This window comes from Pocillopora damicornis, chromosome 6 (genome assembly GCF_964200805.1).
Source record: "Pocillopora damicornis chromosome 6, jaPocDami1.2, whole genome shotgun sequence".
NCBI classification, from domain to species: domain Eukaryota; kingdom Metazoa; phylum Cnidaria; class Anthozoa; order Scleractinia; family Pocilloporidae; genus Pocillopora; species Pocillopora damicornis.
The window spans coordinates 23,128,473-23,147,497 of NC_142675.1; the positions used below are offsets into that span (position 1 = coordinate 23,128,473).

Genomic DNA, 19,025 nt, shown 5'->3' on the forward strand with positions numbered 1-19,025 from the left:
TACATACTGTTTGCTGCTTTTGACCTAAGAAGGCGCATAATGTACTCATTTTCTCTTACATTGCTTCAAACTACTTGGAAACTAATAGCTGGAGAAGAAAGGTAAAATAGCTTAGTTTCTTGCAGACTTCCAGCACTTCCCTCGACATATTCCAGGTACATGTCTACCGCAACAGTGTATTCTGCGGCCTTAGTAGTGTCGTATTCAGAAGAAAGATCGAACTTTGACGAGACAGTTTCTCCAGCGGAAATGGTCAAGAAAGCGCCTGCACCGGGATCTTCTCTCTTCATCATTATACCTTCTGGACTCAGCTCCTTTCCGTCTCGGCTGACAGTCAGACCGTTCACGGCTAGGTCGTTCAGCGGTGTGTTCCATTTTAGAACCGAATATGTGCAGTCATCGTTGTTTGTCAGGCTGAAGTCGCATTCAACTGTGTCTGTTGTTTGATAAGAAGTTGCACACTCGACTGAGGCAGAAAAAGGCCTGGTAGAGAAATAAATGATATTCTGTAAACTTCTGGGTTTAACCTTATCCTCAATTCTATACGGATCAAAACACTTTTGCTGCGGTGTTAGTATACACATTAAGGGCTTGAAAAGGAAAAAAATTAAATCTGCCCGAAAAAATGCGTTAACATTAATGATTACTGGATGGCAAGAATAGAAGTAAACTTCTAAACCTGTGCCTTGTTATTATCTTTTTTTAATCATATAATAAACAAACAAATTTTTTTTAAGCTAATGAAAATTGTTCAAACAATAATATATAAAATCAGGCTAAACCAAAGCCTGCTTAGTCTGATCATCGTGCATGACAATTAACTGAACCGAAAATTACCGTTTTATTCTCTTTTCTGCCGCTAATTTTATTTCTTTGTATCACACTCACCCAGCTTCTCGTGGATCCTCTGCTCTCACATGTGTTGTTAATACAATCAAAGTAGCTGACCAGCTGCAGAGTAATATCTTTGGTAGGATCAAGACTTTCATCTTAAAAAAAATACACAAGACCGTAAGCATGTAGAATTAAAATAACTCAATAAATAGATCTATAAACTAAAGATGATTAAGGAACAGATCAATAAAAGGTTCTTAAATGATTCGAGTTTGTTCGTATTTGTTAATTTTTCAGTCATCTCTCTTTCTTTTCATGTATGTTTGATCAATAGATAGAAAGTGGAACCAAATTCATTTCCAGTCACTCTGAAGACACGTTGTACTGAATACGTAGCATCATGAGAACGGCCATTTTCTTCGTTCTTCTCAGCTTTTCCTATTCTCGATGATCCAGTTATTCACGACAAGTGATAGACACCCGAATGCCAGAAGCGTTCTCCGTATGGCTTCAATCTCGTCTTTTTTTTCTTGTTACTAATTTTGATGAACGAGAATACAGGTTAACCTTTTGATTGTGGAATGAACAGTTCCATTTAGGCTTGTTGGAAAAAAGATGAACAATTTCTTTCCTGGAAAGTTTATCTAGATCGAGCTGTTTATAGAAGAAAGACCCCTCATCTGTAAGCTGTAGTAATAAATAGCTACATTCTTTTCACAAGTATCAAACAAGCAGCTATTTTCAACTTACTATTTCGTTCGTAGGAAGAATTGAACAGTTCTGGCACAATGATTGTTCAAACGCTAATGTTAATAATTCGAGCCAAAATGCCACCTCACTATAAAAATGTTTATTCATCTAGTCCTGGCAGACAAAAAAAAACATTTTTCTTCACATGGAAACAATTCAGAAGCACTGTTGCTCGGAAAATATTTACTAACGCACTCGGATGTCTTTGTATAATATGCGGCACCTGTAAATTAATACTTATCGGTAGTAAGCACCTTGATAATAGACACAATTCAGAAGCACTGTTGCTCGGAAAATGTTTGCTAACGCACTTGAATGTCTTTGTATAATATGCAGAGCCTGTAAATTAGTACTTATCGGCAGTAAGCACCTTGATAATGCTTGTAATAAAATAAATTATCGCTTGACCTGATGCGATAAGTTTGAGGTAATAATGAAAAATTGGCGCTTACTTGATTTGCTTGAAAAAATGTGACTCGGGCGAGGAATTACAGAGTTTTGTGTTTCAATTTCTTTTATTGCTAATGGGAGTAACTAGCTTTAAAATTATGAGAAACAGTGGCAAATAAACCAATTGAAAACCAAACCGAACCAAAAGTCGGCAAAATTGTATTGTTAATGTTTAGCTTCAGAAACTTCGTACACATCCATAATCGGATATTGACTAACATAAGTATTGTGAGTTGCGGAGAGACCGTTGTTATGCGGAATGAAGAATGCTCTTGCCACTGCCTTTGTTCTTTCCCGCTGTTCAGTTTCCCCAAATGACTTAATAAACATTATTTAGAGTTACCATTACATTAGACAACGAGCGCGCGGTACATAGACTGGTAAGTTACCTTAAAATTTTTTTATATTCGGCTTTCCGCCTTGCCAAAGTAGTTTTGCATTGGATAGTTCTGTTGACGTCGATTATATCGGGCAGCAAAGTTTCTGTCGAATGCGCAAGGCATTCAGGGGAGTCATTTTGGGAACGTTATCGATATGAAAAGAAGTAAATTCTTGAAAAAGTCTCCGTTTAAAAAGAGGAAAACCTTGACCACAAAAAAAGGCGACCGCAAAAAAAAAAAAAATGGCGACCGCAAAAAAAAAAAAAAAATTTTAAATCTGTTAAGCTAAAAGCACAACTTACAGGATAATTCTAAGTCGAAGCTAAATTATCTTCAACCAAACACTAATAAATGTTGAAAGGGTAAGTTTCTAAAGAAACTGTGGTGCTGCGTCGGTGGGAGAGTATAGAAGGTAATTTAGTGTTAACAACTGGGTTGAAAACGTAAATTAGCCACCGTAAAGAGTAAAAAAGCTGACGTTTCGAGCGTTAGCCCTTCGTCAGAGCGATTAGAGGAATTGTGGGTTGTGTATGGATATATATGTAGAAAGTGGAGCTACGCCATTGGTGGGAATATGATGACGAAAAAACAGGAATAAATTAGTTGAATGAAAAGCGCTCGTTGATTCCGTGGGGATTAAGGGTGCCGATTTGAAATATAAATTTTTGTTCTAGTGTTTTACGGCTTTCCGAACTGCCTAGATGTAAGGAAAGGCCGCAAACTGCCATATGCTGTTTAGAATGATAAGGAAGATTAAAGTGTCTAGCGACTGGCTTGGATGCGTCCTTGTCATTTATTTCCACATCGCGAAGGTGTTCTCGGAATCGGTCACCCAGTCGTCTTCCTGTCTCGCCGATGTATAACTTATTGCAATAAGTGCAAGTTATGCAGTAAATAACATTGGCGGAGGTACACGTAAAGTGATCAATGATCTTAATGGATCTTTTGGGTCCCGATATTTTCTGTACGTTGTGAATGAAAGGACAAGTTTTGCATCGTGAGCGAGCGCATTTAAAAGTTCCAGATTGGTCATTGGTTTGAAATGAACTAATAAATGTTGTACAAATGTACAAAAATGGCTTCATTGTCAATTGTCTCAGTCAAACTATTCATGTTCAAAAATTAGAAATAAACTCCTCCCATATCGAGCGTACTCCAGAAGACCGTGCAGATGATTTTGAAATTACAATATACTTTTAAATCTCTTTTCGTAAAGAACTAATAACTCGCAGGTTAGTTTGAGTTCATGTCGTTGAATCTGAAAAAGGCTTTGTTTCTTTGCAGCCAATAATGAGATTCTTGTGGATATTGCTTCTACTGACGATGGTAGATGGAGAACGAATCGTAGAATCTGACAACAAGTATGCAATAAGCTACACCTTCCTTTCCTTAATTCTATTGCAAGGATGCAGTAGGGGGGGGTGGGGATTTATATTGATGGGCCTTTTCATTTGGCGAAGCTATGTTATCTTTTAGATACTATAAAAGACCACGTCAATGAATAAATCAATTGAAGAGTTTAATTTGTTTGAACGCAAAGATATATGACCCATTATACCACGGTTGGGTATTAACTGAGACAGAACTGGTAAAACTATAAAAAAAGTATTACTTGTTCACTCGCTATTTGTTCACACAGAACATTCTCCTGTCTCCTTGATTATCCACCGAGCTTCAAAACTATCAACAAGATTGAATGTAAGTTCCTTTTGAGAAACAACGGTAAACAAGACTATTCAGTGCTGAAATGGCGCACACCGCTTGATGGACTGAGATCAGATTGCCTGACAGTAAATACCAATGGCAAGAAGCTACGATACGATGGTGTCTACATGAAGCGCTCTGCCCCAGGCCCTGACCAATACTTGCTCGCCAAACCCGGACAAACAGTGTCATCCACTTTTGACGTTTCAGATGCGTACGACATGACCAAAGCCGGCCTGTACTCTATGGTAGTGGACACTTATTTAAAATATGTTATGGGTAGTGTAATTAAAAAGCCAGTTATCCAATCTAACATAGCTCATTTGACATCCTCTTCCGTAAGTTACGAGATAGTTGATGGAAGTTTCATGAAGCGAACCCTGGGCCAAAGAGCGCGTTCTCTTGAAAGATCAAATGAAATTCACGAGGAAAGTCTTACCCGGGAGGGTTTGGACGTCGAATTTGATAGGAGAGGAGAAGAATCTAACGAAATTAAATATTCCATGCAGGGAGGATCTAAAGCCTTGAGAGACGAAACAGAAGTGGCAATTTTGGCTGCTAACACTAAAATAAAGTCAGCGATTCAAGATATCGAGAATAATCCCCAAAGAGCAAAAATTTGGTTTGGGAAAGCCTTTATGAATGCAAGAAAGGTATTCCTAGATATGAAAAGGAAGTCGGCGCAGACAGAAATGACATATATCTTTGATGGAAAGCATTGCAAAAGAAATGTGTTTGCGTACACTTACCTTGGCTCCCAAGAAATCTTTCTCTGCAAAGCTTTCAATGAGGCAGAAACGTTAGTTGGGTTTGATACCAAAGCGGGAATAGTAATACATGAGCTGAGTCATGCATTAAGCTACAGAGACGATGTAACATACGGTACGGAATCTTGTAAAAAACTTGCTAGAAGAAAAGCGAAAAAGGCTGTCAAAAATGCTGATAATTACGAATATTATGTTGAAAGTGCACCAAATGTATAGTCATGTTTTTACCGTCTGTGCATTTAGTCAACGATACTCGCTGAGATATAGCGATGTTTTAAATTTGGTTAGTTTGAGATATCCATAATCTGCCTTAAGCTGAGAGAGCTGACTCTAATGGGTTGAAACGGTCGCGACCGACAGAACATATATATTAAGGCTTAAATTATGTGTATGGGGGGACTGGGGGTCTTACGATATATTTAATTATAAATAAGAAGCAAGGGGGATCTCATGATCGAGTTGAAATAAAGGAATGAGTGCGAGGAAAGTTTCCAATTGTTTATCCGAGAGGGCCTATGTTAGGTTTAAATGTTTACTCAGATAAAAGTAAGTAAAAGTTACCTGACGCCGGGCTTTTTTTGCAAAAAGTCTAAGATGGCAAATAAGGGAGTCCCCTGTGTTCTCCGCCTGGGATGTTCTCAGTTTTTTTCTCTAAAAAAATATAACTGCACATTTGGCATGTATTTGAAAAAAAATTGATATGCTCCTTCTTTGAATAGGCTCTCTGGAAGAAATAAGAAGTATTAGATTTGAATACAGGAATGGAACATTCACCAGTCGTAATGAATATTAAATCTTTTTAACACTAAAGGCAAAGTTGACGAGACACATTGTTTCACCAGATTCAGCCACTATTTCTTGTACAAGAGATCCAAATGCTGAAGCCTTTATATTTAAATGGAAAAAACTTACAAGAAACATGCTCGATTTGAAAATAGGCCTATTTGTTTGTTTTTGCACAGATTGTAAACATCCATTAATGAATAATGAAAACAAGTTTTGCCAGATAAAGCTAGAGTGACCGTTGTCATGTGAAGTAAAGAATGCCTTATTTCTTTTTTCCTGTAAAATTTCTGTAAAGTGCATGATTCATATTACGAAGAGGCACTATTGAGAACACATGTTATGCGGTATGTCTGTTGCATTCAAAGTATAAAACCAGACAGTACAATAGCAGAGTATGTGAATTAAGGCGCGGTTTTCTTTAATCATTGATAACATGAAAAACAAAAGAAGTTACGCAACCTCTTGCTAAAACACAGTATGAAAACAAAATTCTTCTTAAAGCACTTGATATCTAATCATTTGTCAATATCAACTACTCCAAAACATTCACCGGTCACCGGCGAAACTATGGAAATTATCCGGCCGTCAATATTTCAAAAATGATTTCAAACAAACTAGAAAAACAATTAAATTCGTCAAAGTTAGGATGGAAAGTAACCGAAGCTGGCCAGTAAGAAATGATCTTTGGCATTTTGAGACTAGGTAAACAACCATTAGAAAAGGTAAATAACCGTGTGAATTTCCGAGATGCAACGTGGTTGATGTGGGAAGAAAGAATGCTTCCAGATTTTGCTTTACATTCGTGCTCAATATAAGTGGAACACATTCTCTCTCAGAGTCATCACTGAGACATCGACCACGTTCGAGGCACACAACTTGTTGAGTTGACTTTTTTGCATGCTGTGGACCAATTCTACTGTTTACTGAGAAGTTACTGGAACTTGCTGCTCGAGGTATTAATCATGAAAGCCGGCCATGATCAATATCTGAAATAATCGACCGCTTAGAAATTTTTGAATACCAAGAGATTTGTAAACGGGAGTGCCACTGAAAAGATTTCTTTTAGGTTGGCCTCAGCCTTTCACTTAAGCTCCGAACTCTGATTGTCTATTCTATCGACTAACTGTCATGCATTTCATATGAGTAAATTGCTCGTTGAGAACGGATAGAAATCTCTGAAAAATTTATCTTGCTTCACAGTTTACGATGAAGTTCTTGTGTATACTGTTGATTTTGGGGTCGATGGAAAGTGGACGAAGCGCCCCATTTGACATTTCCGATACCAAGGGAGTACTGAATGATCTTTTTCAATGACAAATATTGTGAATTCCAGTACAGAGAAGAAAAACGGTTAGAATTATTTAAACTTTAAATCAAATAGAATCACTTAAGCTATAACTTGATCACGACGAAAACTGCGTCATTATGTAATTTAATTCGAGAGTTTTCACTTGCTCAGACATCAGACACCATGGTTAACGAAGTATTACACCAAGTAAGGGGTGTCAGCTAAAACTCTGTCTTTTGTTTTGTTTCTATGTAATGAAACAATAATGCATTGAAAAGATTAAGTTTGAGCTTAAAATAACAAAATCATCTTTTCCACAGAGTTTTCTCCTCTCATCTCGACTGTGCGTCAAACTATGAAGCAGGAAACAAGATTGAATGCAAATTCCATTTGAAAAACAACGATCAACGAGACTATTCAGTGCTAAAATGGCGTACACCGCTGGATAGACTACGATCAAATTGCCTTACAGTCATTACCAATGGAGAGAAGCTACAATACGATAGTATTTACCTGAAGCGCTCCGCTCCAGGCCCTGATCAATACTTGCGCGTCAAACGCGGACAAACAGTGTCATCCATCTTTGACGTTTCAGATGTGTACGACACGACCAAGGCTGGCCTGTACTCTATAGCGGTGGACACTAATTTAGAGTATGTAGCAGGTAGCTTGTCTGAGGGCCCGCTTACCCAGACTAAGATAGAACACGTATCTTCCCCTGCCGTAAGTTTCGAAGTTGTAAAAGAAAGTTTCATTAAGGAAGCCTCGGGCCAAAAAGCGCGCTTTCTTGAAAGAAAATACCGGGATTCAAAGAGAAGGTTGACAAGGGCGCGCGCGGCCTCGGGGGACGGGTATTTAAGAAAAACAAATTATACCGCGGAAATGTATAAAAATCCGCCTGCGCTGGCGATTGATGGTGATGGAAGGGATACAATACTGGTAAATAAAACTACAATAATCTTTTATGCTGCCATCTTCAACACGATATTTGCCTTTGAGGTCTCAAAAAACTGGTTACGAAAGTGCTAAAATTTGGCTTGGAACTGCTCCTTTTAGTAAGCCCAGAGAGGTTTTTAAGACAAAATGTTTGCTAATACGCTAGGAAAAAGTTTTGTTTTCAACTTTGGCGGGGCATTCTGCAAGAGTGGGTAGTTTTTGCACACGCCTTTAACGGATCATACGTAGTATTTTTACACGACATGTACAACAGGGCTGAAGATTACACCGGCTAAGATAGCGAGTGGGGTGATAGTTCATGAGCTAAGTCACGCATTGGCTGGCACAGTTGATATACATATGAATGTTGTGCCGCGTAGCACTGGGAACACAAATGGTGAAACAGAGAATTAACTCTGAAGTGTAAATTAAAGTGCTATTTAAACCCATGAATAACCCACAGGGCGTTAGCCCTAATAAAGGGAAACAGGGAACCACACGAGGCAAAGAAAAAATCTTTTGACCTCGGTGGGAATCGAACCCACGACCTCCGGATTAGATCTACCGTTACTCTGCCGACTGAGCTACGAGGTCGCACAGAGAAAGTCGGGGACGATTTAGGATGGTGAATCGCGGCGAAGAGAAAGTAAGGGTACATATGAATGTTGTGCCGCGTAGCACTGGGAACACAAATGGTGAAACAGAGAATTAACTCTGAAGTGTAAATTAAAGTGCTATTTAAACCCATGAATAACCCACAGGGCGTTAGCCCTAATAAAGGGAAACAGGGAACCACACGATGCAAAGAAAAAATCATTTGACCTCGGTGGGAATCGAACCCACGACCTCCGGATTAGATCTACCGTTACTCTGCCGACTGAGCTACGAGGTCGCACAGAGAAAGTCGGGGACGATTTAGGATGGTGAATCGCGGCGAAGAGAAAGTAAGGGTACATAGGAATGTTGTGCCGCGTAGCACTGGGAACACAAATGGTGTTTAAATAGCACTTTAATTTACACTTCAGAGTTAATTCTCTGTTTCACCATTTGTGTTCCCAGGTTATTCATGGATTTAAATAGCACTTTAATTTACACTTCAGAGTTAATTCTCTGTTTCACAGTTGATATACAGCTTGGTGAAGGTGTAATTATTAAGCAATTATCTGCTTAATCAAACAAGCAATGAAACGTTAACTAGGAATGTCTGATGACGAATTAAAAAGTCAGCAAACCACAGAGAGCTTAGTTAAAGAAAGTTTAACAACACAAAACGAAATATTACAAATGCCATGTGAAACTCCATAAGAATGAAATGAAATCTCCCTTTACGCTGATAATACTCTGCGCATTGTTTGTTAAGTCGTCCTCAAAGCCGCTTTTTAAGTAATGATTACTACGCTTTCAAGACGATTTGAGAGAAAACATGTTTGTGAAGAAAGGGGGTAAGTTTCTAAAGAAACTGTGGTGCTGCGTCGGTGGGAGAGTATAGCAGGTAATTTAGTGTTAACAACTGAGTTGAAAACGTAAATTGGCCACCGTAAAGAGTAAAAAGGCTGACGTCGCTCTGACGAAGGGCTAACGCTCGAAACGTCAGCTTTTTTACTCTTTACGGTGGCCAATTTACGTTTTCAACTCAGTTGTTAACACTAAATTACATTTTTATGAATAGATTGACAATAGCAGGTCTTCATCAGAAAGTATCTATTGGGTTTACGAGTCGCTATTAACTTGAGTAAGCAATTTCAAATCGGATTTGCCTGAATTTTGCTCAGTGCAGTAGACGATTAGTTGAATCTTCTGATTTCTACAAAAACTTATTTCCTCCGACTTTGCATGAACTTGATCAGGATGGCGTCTGTGAGAATGATACGAGAAAGAAGACACATGATGCTGCCATGTCTTTGGTGATAAAAGCCTTGAGAGTAATCCGCTTCCGAAATGAGATTTGATTTTGTTCAGGGGTGGCGATGGGTTTTTAGGTGACGCGTGATTAAGAACAAAATTTATATATGACGCGCGAACTTTAGAGAAGGGCGAGCGTGATTTGCGAAATTATGAACCTGCGTGAGTGTGATTTGCCCCTAAAATGTACATGACCCAGGAATTTTTCTTTCAGTTCGTGAAACCTCAAGATTTCCCTGAAACCTTGTACACAATAGGAGAGATTTGAAAATTTTCCTTTTTTATACGTGAAACATGAGTTTGTTAAATTCGTAAGCGAAACGGGAAAAACTCACGAGGATACTAATCTTCACCCCCTTTCTTCACTAATCTTTGATTGACAGATCTCAGGGGCCCGCAATGTATTTGCATGTAAATGGAGAAAAAGTCAGCAACTTTCTTTAATTCATGAAAATAATACAGCAAACATCTATCAGCAATTTGATTTGAACAAACCCTTTAATCATTCCTCAGTTAAAAATCATTCCCTCCCCTTTGTCTACGATGGCACGTCATTTTCAAATGTCCTTTTACGGAAATTTCTTTATGCTACTTGGAAACTAACATCAGAAGAAGAAAGGTAAAATAGTTCACTTTCTTCCGGACTTCCAACACTTCCCCTGACATACTCCAAATACAGGTCTACTGCAACAGTGTATTCTGCGGCCTAAGTAGTGTCGTATTCAGAAGAAAGATCGAACTTTGATGAGACGGTTTCTCCAGGAGCAATGGTCAAGAAATCGCTCGCAGCTGGATCTTCACGTTTCATTCTGATACCTTGTGGACTCAGCTCTTCCCCGTCTCGGCTGACAGTTAGACCGTCCAGGGCTAAGTCGTTCAGCGGTGTATTCCATTTTAGCACCGAATATGCGCTTTCACCGTTGTTTGTTAGGGTGAAGTTGCACATAACTTCGTCTGTAGTTTTGTAAGAGGAAAGACACTCGATGGAAGCAGAAAATAGTCTGAACAAAGACAAATAATTACTAATATGAATTGAGTTTTCAAAATATTGGAAGACAGTTTTCAAACGGTTTGTTTCCTCTTGGGAATCTTAACAAGCTGGTATTGGTAGATTTTTCAGACATTTTTTAAGAAAGAAGACAACACGTTATATTTCTATTGTCATCCTCGGTTTTTTAACGCAGAGTAAAACGTTGCAATTTTAATGTTATACAGAACACTAATTTGTTGCGTGAGGGAAAATACCAATTGTTTACGCAGAAATAAAAGGCATTAGAGCCGACGCACATTACAGCCCTATCGGGATAGAATCTTTCATGACAAACACATTACCGATTTCGAAAGATCAAAATGCTTCTTGATGTCTAAGCTAATAAAATTTTGATGATACGGCTCTTAGCACTTACATTTTCTCTGAGAGGTGACTTGTTTTATTTCCCAACTTAATTTACCACTTACATATTTATTCTATATTTTCACTTACTGCACATCCCGTGCATCCTCTGCTTTCAAATGTGCTACTGATGCAGCCACAAGAGTTGACCAGAGTAAAAACTTTGCAGTCATCAGGATTTTCATCTAAAACAATAGGTATATTATGAAGATTAAATGAGCAGATTTTCAATGTTACGAACACTGAAAGAAGGGCACTTTTCTTTACATAACGACATTAAAACGCCGTTGCCTAGAAAAGCATAATTTAACATGGATTTTTTTAGGAGACGAGTCAAAAATTTGGTTTGGAACACTGAGCCACTAAGGATGCAAAAATTCTGTTGAAGAAAACTGTTGAACCATTACCAGACAAATGGCACATAACATTTGATTACCAGGGGGGTCAATGTTCAGACGAAATCATTGCATACACTTTTCTTGGAGCTTGCTCCTTGTACCTCTGTAAACTGTACAGCGTGCAAGATCAAAACGTTTACTGGTTATCGCAGTGAAGTGGGTACTATGGTTTATGAGCTGACACACACCATCATTCATACCGCTGACTATTACTACGGCCGTAGGAGGATAAAAAATCCCGGTAAACGGATTCCTGAACGCGCTGCCTTAAATGGTGCTAATTATGCGCATTTTGTGGAAAGTTTAACCAAGTAAAGCATACTTTTCTGATCACTTGACAAGGTTCGAATATTGTTCAAAAGAGGTACAATAATGGTCAAGAATTAAATTTCAGCCGGGGATTTAACAATTGAGTTAAGTAACGAAAAGGGTAAGTACTGGCTTCAATTTGAATCAGTATTTACAAAGATGTAAAGGCTTTTCCTGTAGGAAAGCAAAAAAAAGATGTTTGCGTTAAAACGATAACGTTTCAGTTTTTCCATCCGTTTCATGGGCAGATTTCTAAGCCAGGTAACCAAATATCAAAATATATTCTCTCTCTAAGTTACCGCGCTTCTGGTTTGCTTCAAGCGAGAGAAGAGGGAGACTAGAAATCTTCTGAAATTATTTGCAAACATACTGTAACACACGGAAAGAAGCCAGCAAAACTTCAGGTTACGAAGGGATTCGAACCCAACCTTTTAGATTCTAGTTGGGTGCTGCTGGAGGATACAATTTTCTATCAAAGAAACGATCTTCGCTTTCCTTTTCATTGATCTCTATGAGGTTAAAAGATAATAATGAAACGCACAAATGAAGTTTTTTGGCTCTAAACTTTTAAGTAGGTAACAGAAGTTTTGACCAAGATACTTGTGTTCCAAAGCTATCCTTTCTGTTGCAAATGACTGCAATTTACCATACAATTTGATTTTGGATCATGAATTTATGCATCGAGCACCTTTATCATTATTAACTTACCTTCTCTTTTTTTTCCTTCGCTTTAAAAGAACTCCAGTTGTAGCTGAATGATTGTTCAACCGTCGCAGCTAAGAGTCAGCTTTGAATCACCGCTCCCATTAAAATAATGGTTATTCATCTATTTCTAAGACACAAACGAATTCTTCTCCGCATAGAGATAACTTGAAGTCCAGTAGGTATGCTTATTAAAGGTTATTACTTCCAAAGGAGATATTTACCCTGGCTTTGACATATTATTAGGGCGGCATTTTTGCTTTTGCAAACTTCCCGTTGTTCTCGGACGTTGCAATTTAAACAATGTTTTTAGAAATTTTCTTTCATTTGGACCTAATTAGACATCATTCTTCTAGAATGAAGATCTTTATTTAACGGAATCTTCCCACAATATTTCTCAAGTTGTTTGGCAATCCACGAACTAAGTTAGAATTGTATTTTTACTTTTTGAAGGAACTATCAGTGAATTTATTGTAAGCTCTTTTCCCAGTAATTACTTAACAAAACAAATGACTAAAGCACGACTTTGATAAATAGCATTTCATTAAGGCCAATTTAGTACAAATTTTCATGTAAAGTTTATGTTCACAACAATTTCTTTCTAGAAGTCGCCAAGTGAGAAATCAAAAATTCCGAGTTAACGGAGCATCTTTGTTGTTGGAGAGAGTAGTGAAAAATTTCATAACCTGGCAATAATAATTAAAAAAAAAGCCGATCTAATTGGCTTTTCGGGCACTGTGAACAATCGGCCCGGAAAGATGAATAACCAGCCAGGGGACATCTGAAAAATGTTATTAAAATCAGATATTCTAATAGATACCATATGGTTGTCACGCGAAATAAAGAATGTTTGTAAAACGTACTGTTTTACTCCTTTTTCATCGTCTATCAAGTGTATAGTACACATTTGCAAGAGGTATCATTGAGCATTACACGTCTCGCAGAGATAAACAGGTGAGGTCATCTTTCCTACGGTTACTTCTAGGGATGATGGATCATGAGCCATATAGGCGGCAACGAGTTGGTAAACAGCTCTAGCCTGGCTTGATAGAGTTATCTTAAGAACTGACTAAGATCTGTGGTTAGAATGAACGGCCGTTTGCGAAATATAACTGGTAACTGGATTCTCTGAAAAACAAATCAAGGTTCGGAATACTCTGAGGTCGAACCAAAACTTTTGATTAACTGCAGCGGCGTGTATCGGTGTGACGTTAACAAAGGGCAATAAAATACGAGCATGATCAGCCTTCACAAAACTATGCGGTTTCTCTTAAAAAAAGATCAGAGAAACTATTGAAAATAGACGTTTACTATAAATACTCTGAACGTTTAGAAAAAAAATCGTAATGAACAACTAAACCTCAACGAAGAAAAGTAAAGAATCCAATTGTTGTACTCGAGGATCATTCTGCTGCTTCCAATCTATCACGGTATAAAAGTCCACCCAAGTCCCTGAAAGAAGCTTTTATTAGAGAGGGTGATTTTAAGTATGTCAGCTCGCAAAGCTTCTCCCCTTCAACCAAGAGTAGAGAGCATTTCAAAACGCTCCCTCCCCATTCAATAACGATACAAGAAAGAAATTTGGCAGGTTGGTTTGAGTGTTGTTAAAAACGCTCTTACAAAAGCTTAGAAAGATCTGTTTTATTTTCAGAGCCAGTGATGAAACTTCTGTGGTTGTTTATCATACTAAAGATGGTGGATGGAGGACAAATGGTGGAATTTGATACTTCCGATACCACGTAAGTGGTGAGCTTTTTTTTCTACAAATAGATATTGTGAATCGTGATCATTTGAATCAGCCTGATGCAAGACCCACGCAAGGTTGCAATAATAATAAATTTGAAAGGCAGAGCTTTCCATTATAAAACAGCAACGTTGGACGTTAACAGATTTAGAATCCTGATAATTAAATACAAGCATAGTTTGGACTGTTCAGACAATAATGTTATGGGACCATGATACTACACCCTTAGTAGTTATGTAAGTAGATCAGTCAGCTAAAACGATGTGTATGCTGTACAATAAACTCGACAGGTTATAACGAAAAGGAATTTTGTTCTACACAGGGCATTCTCCTCCTACATCGACTGCACACCTAACTTTGCAACGTCCGACAAGATTGAATGTAAGTTTCATTTGAGAAACAACGGCCAACAAGACTATTCAGTGCTGAAATGGCGTACACCGTTGGATGGACTGAGATCGAATTAATTGAGGGTCACTTCCAATGGCAAGAAGCTACAATACGATGGTATTTACCTGAAGCGCTCCGCTCCAGGCCCTAATCAATACTTGCTCGTCAAGGCGGGACAAACAGTGTCATCCACTTTCGATGTTTCTGATGCGTACGACATGACCAAGACTGGATTATACTCCATAGCAGTCGACACTTACTTAGAATATGTAAAGGGTAGTGTAACTGAAAAGCCAGTGAGCCAGACTAAGATAGAACATTTATCGTCCCCTGTAGTAAGTTATGAAATAGATAAAATGAATTTTATCAAGGGAACCTCGGGTCAAAGGGCGCGCACTGAAGAAAGCGTGACCAAGGATGCTTTGGAAGACCATATTTTTTACGTCAAAAGAGGTCAGGACCTGAAGGCATCTATTAAATATAAAATAAAGGGAGGGTCCCCTGACGTGAAAAGGGAAACAGAACTTGCTATTGTAGCTGTGTACAATTACGTTCAGTCAGCCGGTCAGGACCTTGAGAATAATCCCCCAAGAACTAAAACTTGGTTTGGATCTTCTCCCACTGACAAACCCAAGTGGGTTTTTGATAAAATGGAACGAGTATTATCAAAGGATAGATTTGCTTACATTATTGGCGGAAGAGAGTGCGATGAAGATACTTACGCTTATACAACATTTGGAGCACGACGAATGTTCCTTTGCAACTTGTACAGCATCGCCGACCCACTGATTGGGCATGACACAAAATTGGGAATCATAATTCATGAGTTAAGCCATGCAGTGGCTCGTAGGGACGATATAGTATACGGCCAATATAATTGTAAACAGCTCGCTATAAAAGATCCAAAAGCCGCTCGGAATAATGCTGACAATTACGAATATTTTGTGGAAAGTGGAACAATTTCGAGTCTATAATCAGTTCATGACCCATTAAACGCCTTTGGGAAGGGTTAGTAAGGGGGGAAGGGGAGGGTGGGGGGCTTTAGCGTTCTATAACAAGTTACACTACAACGATCGATATAATATCATTTTTCAAGTCGTAATTGTGTGAAAATGTAGAAATTTTATTGGTTAAAGCGTGGAAAAAGATTAAAAGGGGGCAACTGCCATGAACGTACTGGTTAAACTTAAACGGATAAAACTTTAAAGGGATTAAACTTTAATGTTAAGGGTTGTATTTTGTACCTAAGAGAAAGTGAGTAAAACATGTCTTAACTTGTCTTAGGAAGGTATCAATAAAGGTTTTTTTCGGGGAGGTGCTTTTTTTTAAATGTAGGTATGCTAGGATAAAAGAAATGCCGTTTTTCAGGGAGGGTAGACACTGTTTACAAACGAGTTCGGAAAGTAAATTAGTGTTTATAGGAATGAAACATGAAGCAATGCTGACTCACCGAAAGCGTACCTATGCACCTGAGGCACAAAGTAATGAAAATTTATGTGAAAATCGTAAAACTTCAGGTTTTCATTTTTTTGAAAAGAGCAAAAACCTCAACTTTGAGACTATACTCGTGACTTGTAACTCTTTCATTTGGGAATTGTGAAGGATACTTTGCCCCAGCATAAATTTTGTTAAAATTCGCACGTGAGAAGGAACTTGGAAAAAGCTCTTTTTTTTTGCTGTACCCTTAAGAGAGATGGTGCCCACCTGGTACTAGAGGCCATAACGTGTTAGGAGAAAAAGAAAGAGCAAGAAAAAAAAAAAGAGAGAGAGAGAGAGAGAACGTCGATGTAAGAGTCATAACGTGTTTGTCCTTTGTGAGACGTTCGGTGGGCTTCTGTACAATCAACCTTGCAAATTCATTTGCACACCTTAATCATAAATTTAATAGAAACAGCCGACTTTCTTTTTTTGTATTAAAGAGAGTGACTAACATCTAATTTATCCCCACAATATCAGCCCTGAATCACATACTGAGGTCACGAAATTAAAGGAAATAATCACCAACTTGATTGTTAAACAACTTCTCCTTGTCAGCACCTCAGGAAATGTAGAGAAAACAGTATGGGGAATATGCATTGCAAATATTATGCATTGTAAATTGTTTCCTCTTGATTTAACTCATTGTTTCTAATTTTGTATTCATTGCTGTTAACTGGCTGAGGCTTGGCTGTGTGGAGTGTTTTTACTAAGTTAAAACAATCAGTTTATACTTATTTTCATCATCAAATCGTGAAAGGCAGTCAAATCTGAGAATGAGACCGCTTTGTAAGTCTGTTTGACAGTTTTAGGTCTGTCGTGTTTATGAAACATAGTCACGTATCGCCGCAACAACCAAAGGATCTTTGATCAGCGAAACTATTGTAAATATGAGGATTTTAGTGACGCCACAGCTTTACAATAAAGAAACAAGAAATATAATCTCTATTCTAATTTACTTGGTGCATACCAACGATGATTTGTAATCAAAGACCACATTCCTCGCGCTGTTAAACCGAAATGGAGACTTTTGTCCTTACAACGCTTTGCTGGAGTTTCTTGTTTTTCACGGTGTCTGTGGCAAGTCGCAGAACATCGGTACATGATAAATGTCGAACGACGAAAGGAAACCCTCAGGAAAACAAGTGCAGTACAGTGATAAATGGAAACTATTACGCGGGAACTAACGAGGAGATGAAGACCATTCTTCAAGGAATTCAAGCACAGCTTACTGACCTACAAGAGCTTCTGCGTGATATGAAGACAGAGAAAGAAAAAAAACTGGTAAAAAATTTAACACGAATATTTTCTGTTTATTAAGGAGTGTTTCGTTAGAACAACTTGTGGTTAGTTCTCTTTGTATTTTTTCAGGATAAACTCTATCTACTGTTCAAACAGAGAAGTTCTAAAATGTTTCAATTGGTACATTTCTCATCAAAATTGATTTACTCAGATGAATCTACTCAGTCTTGAATATTTTGTTTCCGTGGTGCTTATGTCTACTTTGATGAATCTTTCAAATATGAAATTGATTCAATCTTTCCCTTCTTGTAGTCAAGAACCGAAACTGCGCTGACCTTTTCGAGTCCGGTGAGAGAATCAGTGGAGTGTACACTATAAGCCCGGATAGCAGCCGCGGTCCTTTCGACGTCTATTGTGACCATAAAACAGCCGGTGGAGGATGGACAGTGATTCAGAAAAGATTGGATGGCTCAGTAGATTTTTATCGCGGCTGGGCCGACTACAAGCGCGGTTTTGGTAACTTGAACGGCGAGTTCTGGCTCGGTTTGGACAAGATGCATCAGTTGACTAAGGCAGGTAGGAACATAATTCGAATAGAGCTGGAAGACATTAAGGGAAAAACGGCCTACGCCGACTTCGACATGTTTGCAGTGGCAAGTGAGAGAGCTAAGTATCAACTGAGCCTTGGAACTTACTCTGGTAAGTACATAAATGTTTGATGAATAACAAAATACTTAAAAAAACACAGTAACCCGAAGATAAGATCTCGCGGCACGGTCCAAATAAAATTGCGCGAAATAATTTATACGAACTCCAGACATTTTTTTTTTCATTTTAGCACAAACAATCTCGTCTGTGGTTTCTCTATACACTGTGGGATGAACGATTTAATAATCTTAAGTCGAGCTAGTGGCTCATCCTGTTATACTAGAGCCGAAGGAAACCTTTGAAATAAGCGTAGTACGCTTTAATTGGATGTCAGATGATAACTGTTCGCATTACAAGTTACACAGAAACTCATTAGTGTGTCTGCGTGGGCAAATTAACACTAGTTATTCCATCAAGTGGATTTGTAGCAAAGAATTTAAAGGTCAGACAAGAAGAATTTATCAACGTATCCATTTATCAGCAGGTACGACTGGTGATTCTTTCTCCTTCCAGCGTGGTGCTCCTTTCTCAACTAAAGATCAGGACAATGATCCTGATAAACGTCACTGCGCTAGAACGTTTAAGGGAGGCTGGTGGTACAGCTTGTGTCGCCATGCAAACCTGAACGGTTTGTACCAGCCTGGGCCGCATTCATCTCATGCTGATGGTATTAATTGGTACCACTGGAAAGGAGATTACTATTCGGCCAAGAGATCGGAGATGAAAATAAGGCCCGTAAATTTGTGAGTCTTCTGCCATGTACGGAGTTGTCAACTGCTCATGAATAAAATTAAACGGATCATATTTAAATTACCTTCATTTTTGTGTATGTGTAACGTGAAAGAGAGTTGCGACGAGAGGAGTTTGCTTGAGGAAAGTACGTTACGTTGCTATGAGTGGGGGTTAAGGATCTGGCTTTCATCGCA

The 19,025-nt window shown here is 38.4% G+C and overlaps 5 protein-coding genes across 5 annotated transcripts; 4 read left to right on the plus strand and 1 right to left on the minus strand.

Moving 5' to 3' along the window:
- Positions 1-3,737: 3,737 nt before the first annotated feature.
- LOC113681984 (uncharacterized) lies at positions 3,738-5,194 on the plus strand. Its single transcript, XM_027199132.2, has 2 exons — positions 3,738-3,775; positions 4,054-5,194. Exons 1-2 carry the CDS (start codon positions 3,738-3,740, stop codon positions 5,099-5,101), a joined length of 1,086 nt encoding a protein of 361 aa, XP_027054933.2. The 3' UTR covers positions 5,102-5,194.
- A 1,774-nt stretch (positions 5,195-6,968) lies between these two features.
- LOC149044524 (uncharacterized) lies at positions 6,969-7,988 on the plus strand. Its single transcript, XM_089210873.1, has 2 exons — positions 6,969-7,021; positions 7,280-7,988. The coding sequence occupies exons 1-2, from the start codon at positions 6,969-6,971 to the stop codon at positions 7,986-7,988; spliced, it is 762 nt and encodes a 253-aa protein (XP_089066999.1).
- A 2,309-nt stretch (positions 7,989-10,297) lies between these two features.
- On the minus strand, positions 10,298-13,605 carry LOC149044525 (uncharacterized). The gene is made up of 3 exons (XM_089210874.1): positions 13,573-13,605; positions 11,281-11,375; positions 10,298-10,798 (listed from the first exon to the last, which is right to left on the minus strand). Exons 1-3 carry the CDS (start codon positions 13,603-13,605, stop codon positions 10,504-10,506), a joined length of 423 nt encoding a protein of 140 aa, XP_089067000.1. The 3' UTR covers positions 10,298-10,503.
- A 1,233-nt stretch (positions 13,606-14,838) lies between these two features.
- On the plus strand, positions 14,839-15,725 carry LOC149044526 (uncharacterized). The gene has a single exon (XM_089208568.1). The coding sequence runs from the start codon at positions 14,952-14,954 to the stop codon at positions 15,705-15,707; it is 756 nt and encodes a 251-aa protein (XP_089064694.1). The 5' UTR covers positions 14,839-14,951; the 3' UTR covers positions 15,708-15,725.
- Positions 15,726-17,190: 1,465 nt separating this feature from the next.
- On the plus strand, positions 17,191-18,900 carry LOC113682043 (microfibril-associated glycoprotein 4-like). The gene is made up of 3 exons (XM_089208584.1): positions 17,191-17,520; positions 17,769-18,150; positions 18,584-18,900. Exons 1-3 carry the CDS (start codon positions 17,230-17,232, stop codon positions 18,844-18,846), a joined length of 936 nt encoding a protein of 311 aa, XP_089064710.1. The 5' UTR covers positions 17,191-17,229; the 3' UTR covers positions 18,847-18,900.
- Positions 18,901-19,025: the final 125 nt, after the last annotated feature.

What these genes read in the sequence shown, in the direction of transcription:
- LOC149044525 (XM_089210874.1), bottom strand. Translation starts at nt 13,605, where the DNA reads ATGGCTCATGATCCATCATCCCTAGAAGTAACC. An exon ending in CATCATCCCTAGAAGTAACC is followed by an intron (nt 11,376 to 13,572) that starts GTAGGAAAGATG and finishes CTATTGTTTTAG; the next exon opens with ATGAAAATCCTGATGACTGC. An exon ending in GAGGATGCACGGGATGTGCA is followed by an intron (nt 10,799 to 11,280) that starts GTAAGTGAAAAT and finishes GTCTTTGTTCAG; the next exon opens with ACTATTTTCTGCTTCCATCG.
- LOC113681984 (XM_027199132.2), top strand. Translation starts at nt 3,738, where the DNA reads ATGGTAGATGGAGAACGAATCGTAGAATCTGACAACAA. An exon ending in ATCGTAGAATCTGACAACAA is followed by an intron (nt 3,776 to 4,053) that starts GTATGCAATAAG and finishes TTGTTCACACAG; the next exon opens with AACATTCTCCTGTCTCCTTG.
- LOC113682043 (XM_089208584.1), top strand. Translation starts at nt 17,230, where the DNA reads ATGGAGACTTTTGTCCTTACAACGCTTTGCTGGAGTTTCTTGTTTTTC. An exon ending in ATTTAACACGAATATTTTCT is followed by an intron (nt 17,521 to 17,768) that starts GTTTATTAAGGA and finishes CTTGTAGTCAAG; the next exon opens with AACCGAAACTGCGCTGACCT. An exon ending in GAGCCTTGGAACTTACTCTG is followed by an intron (nt 18,151 to 18,583) that starts GTAAGTACATAA and finishes ATTTATCAGCAG; the next exon opens with GTACGACTGGTGATTCTTTC.
- LOC149044524 (XM_089210873.1), top strand. Translation starts at nt 6,969, where the DNA reads ATGATCTTTTTCAATGACAAATATTGTGAATTCCAGTACAGAGAAGAA. An exon ending in CAGTACAGAGAAGAAAAACG is followed by an intron (nt 7,022 to 7,279) that starts GTTAGAATTATT and finishes TCTTTTCCACAG; the next exon opens with AGTTTTCTCCTCTCATCTCG.
- LOC149044526 (XM_089208568.1), top strand. Translation starts at nt 14,952, where the DNA reads ATGACCAAGACTGGATTATACTCCATAGCAGTCGACACTTACTTAGAA.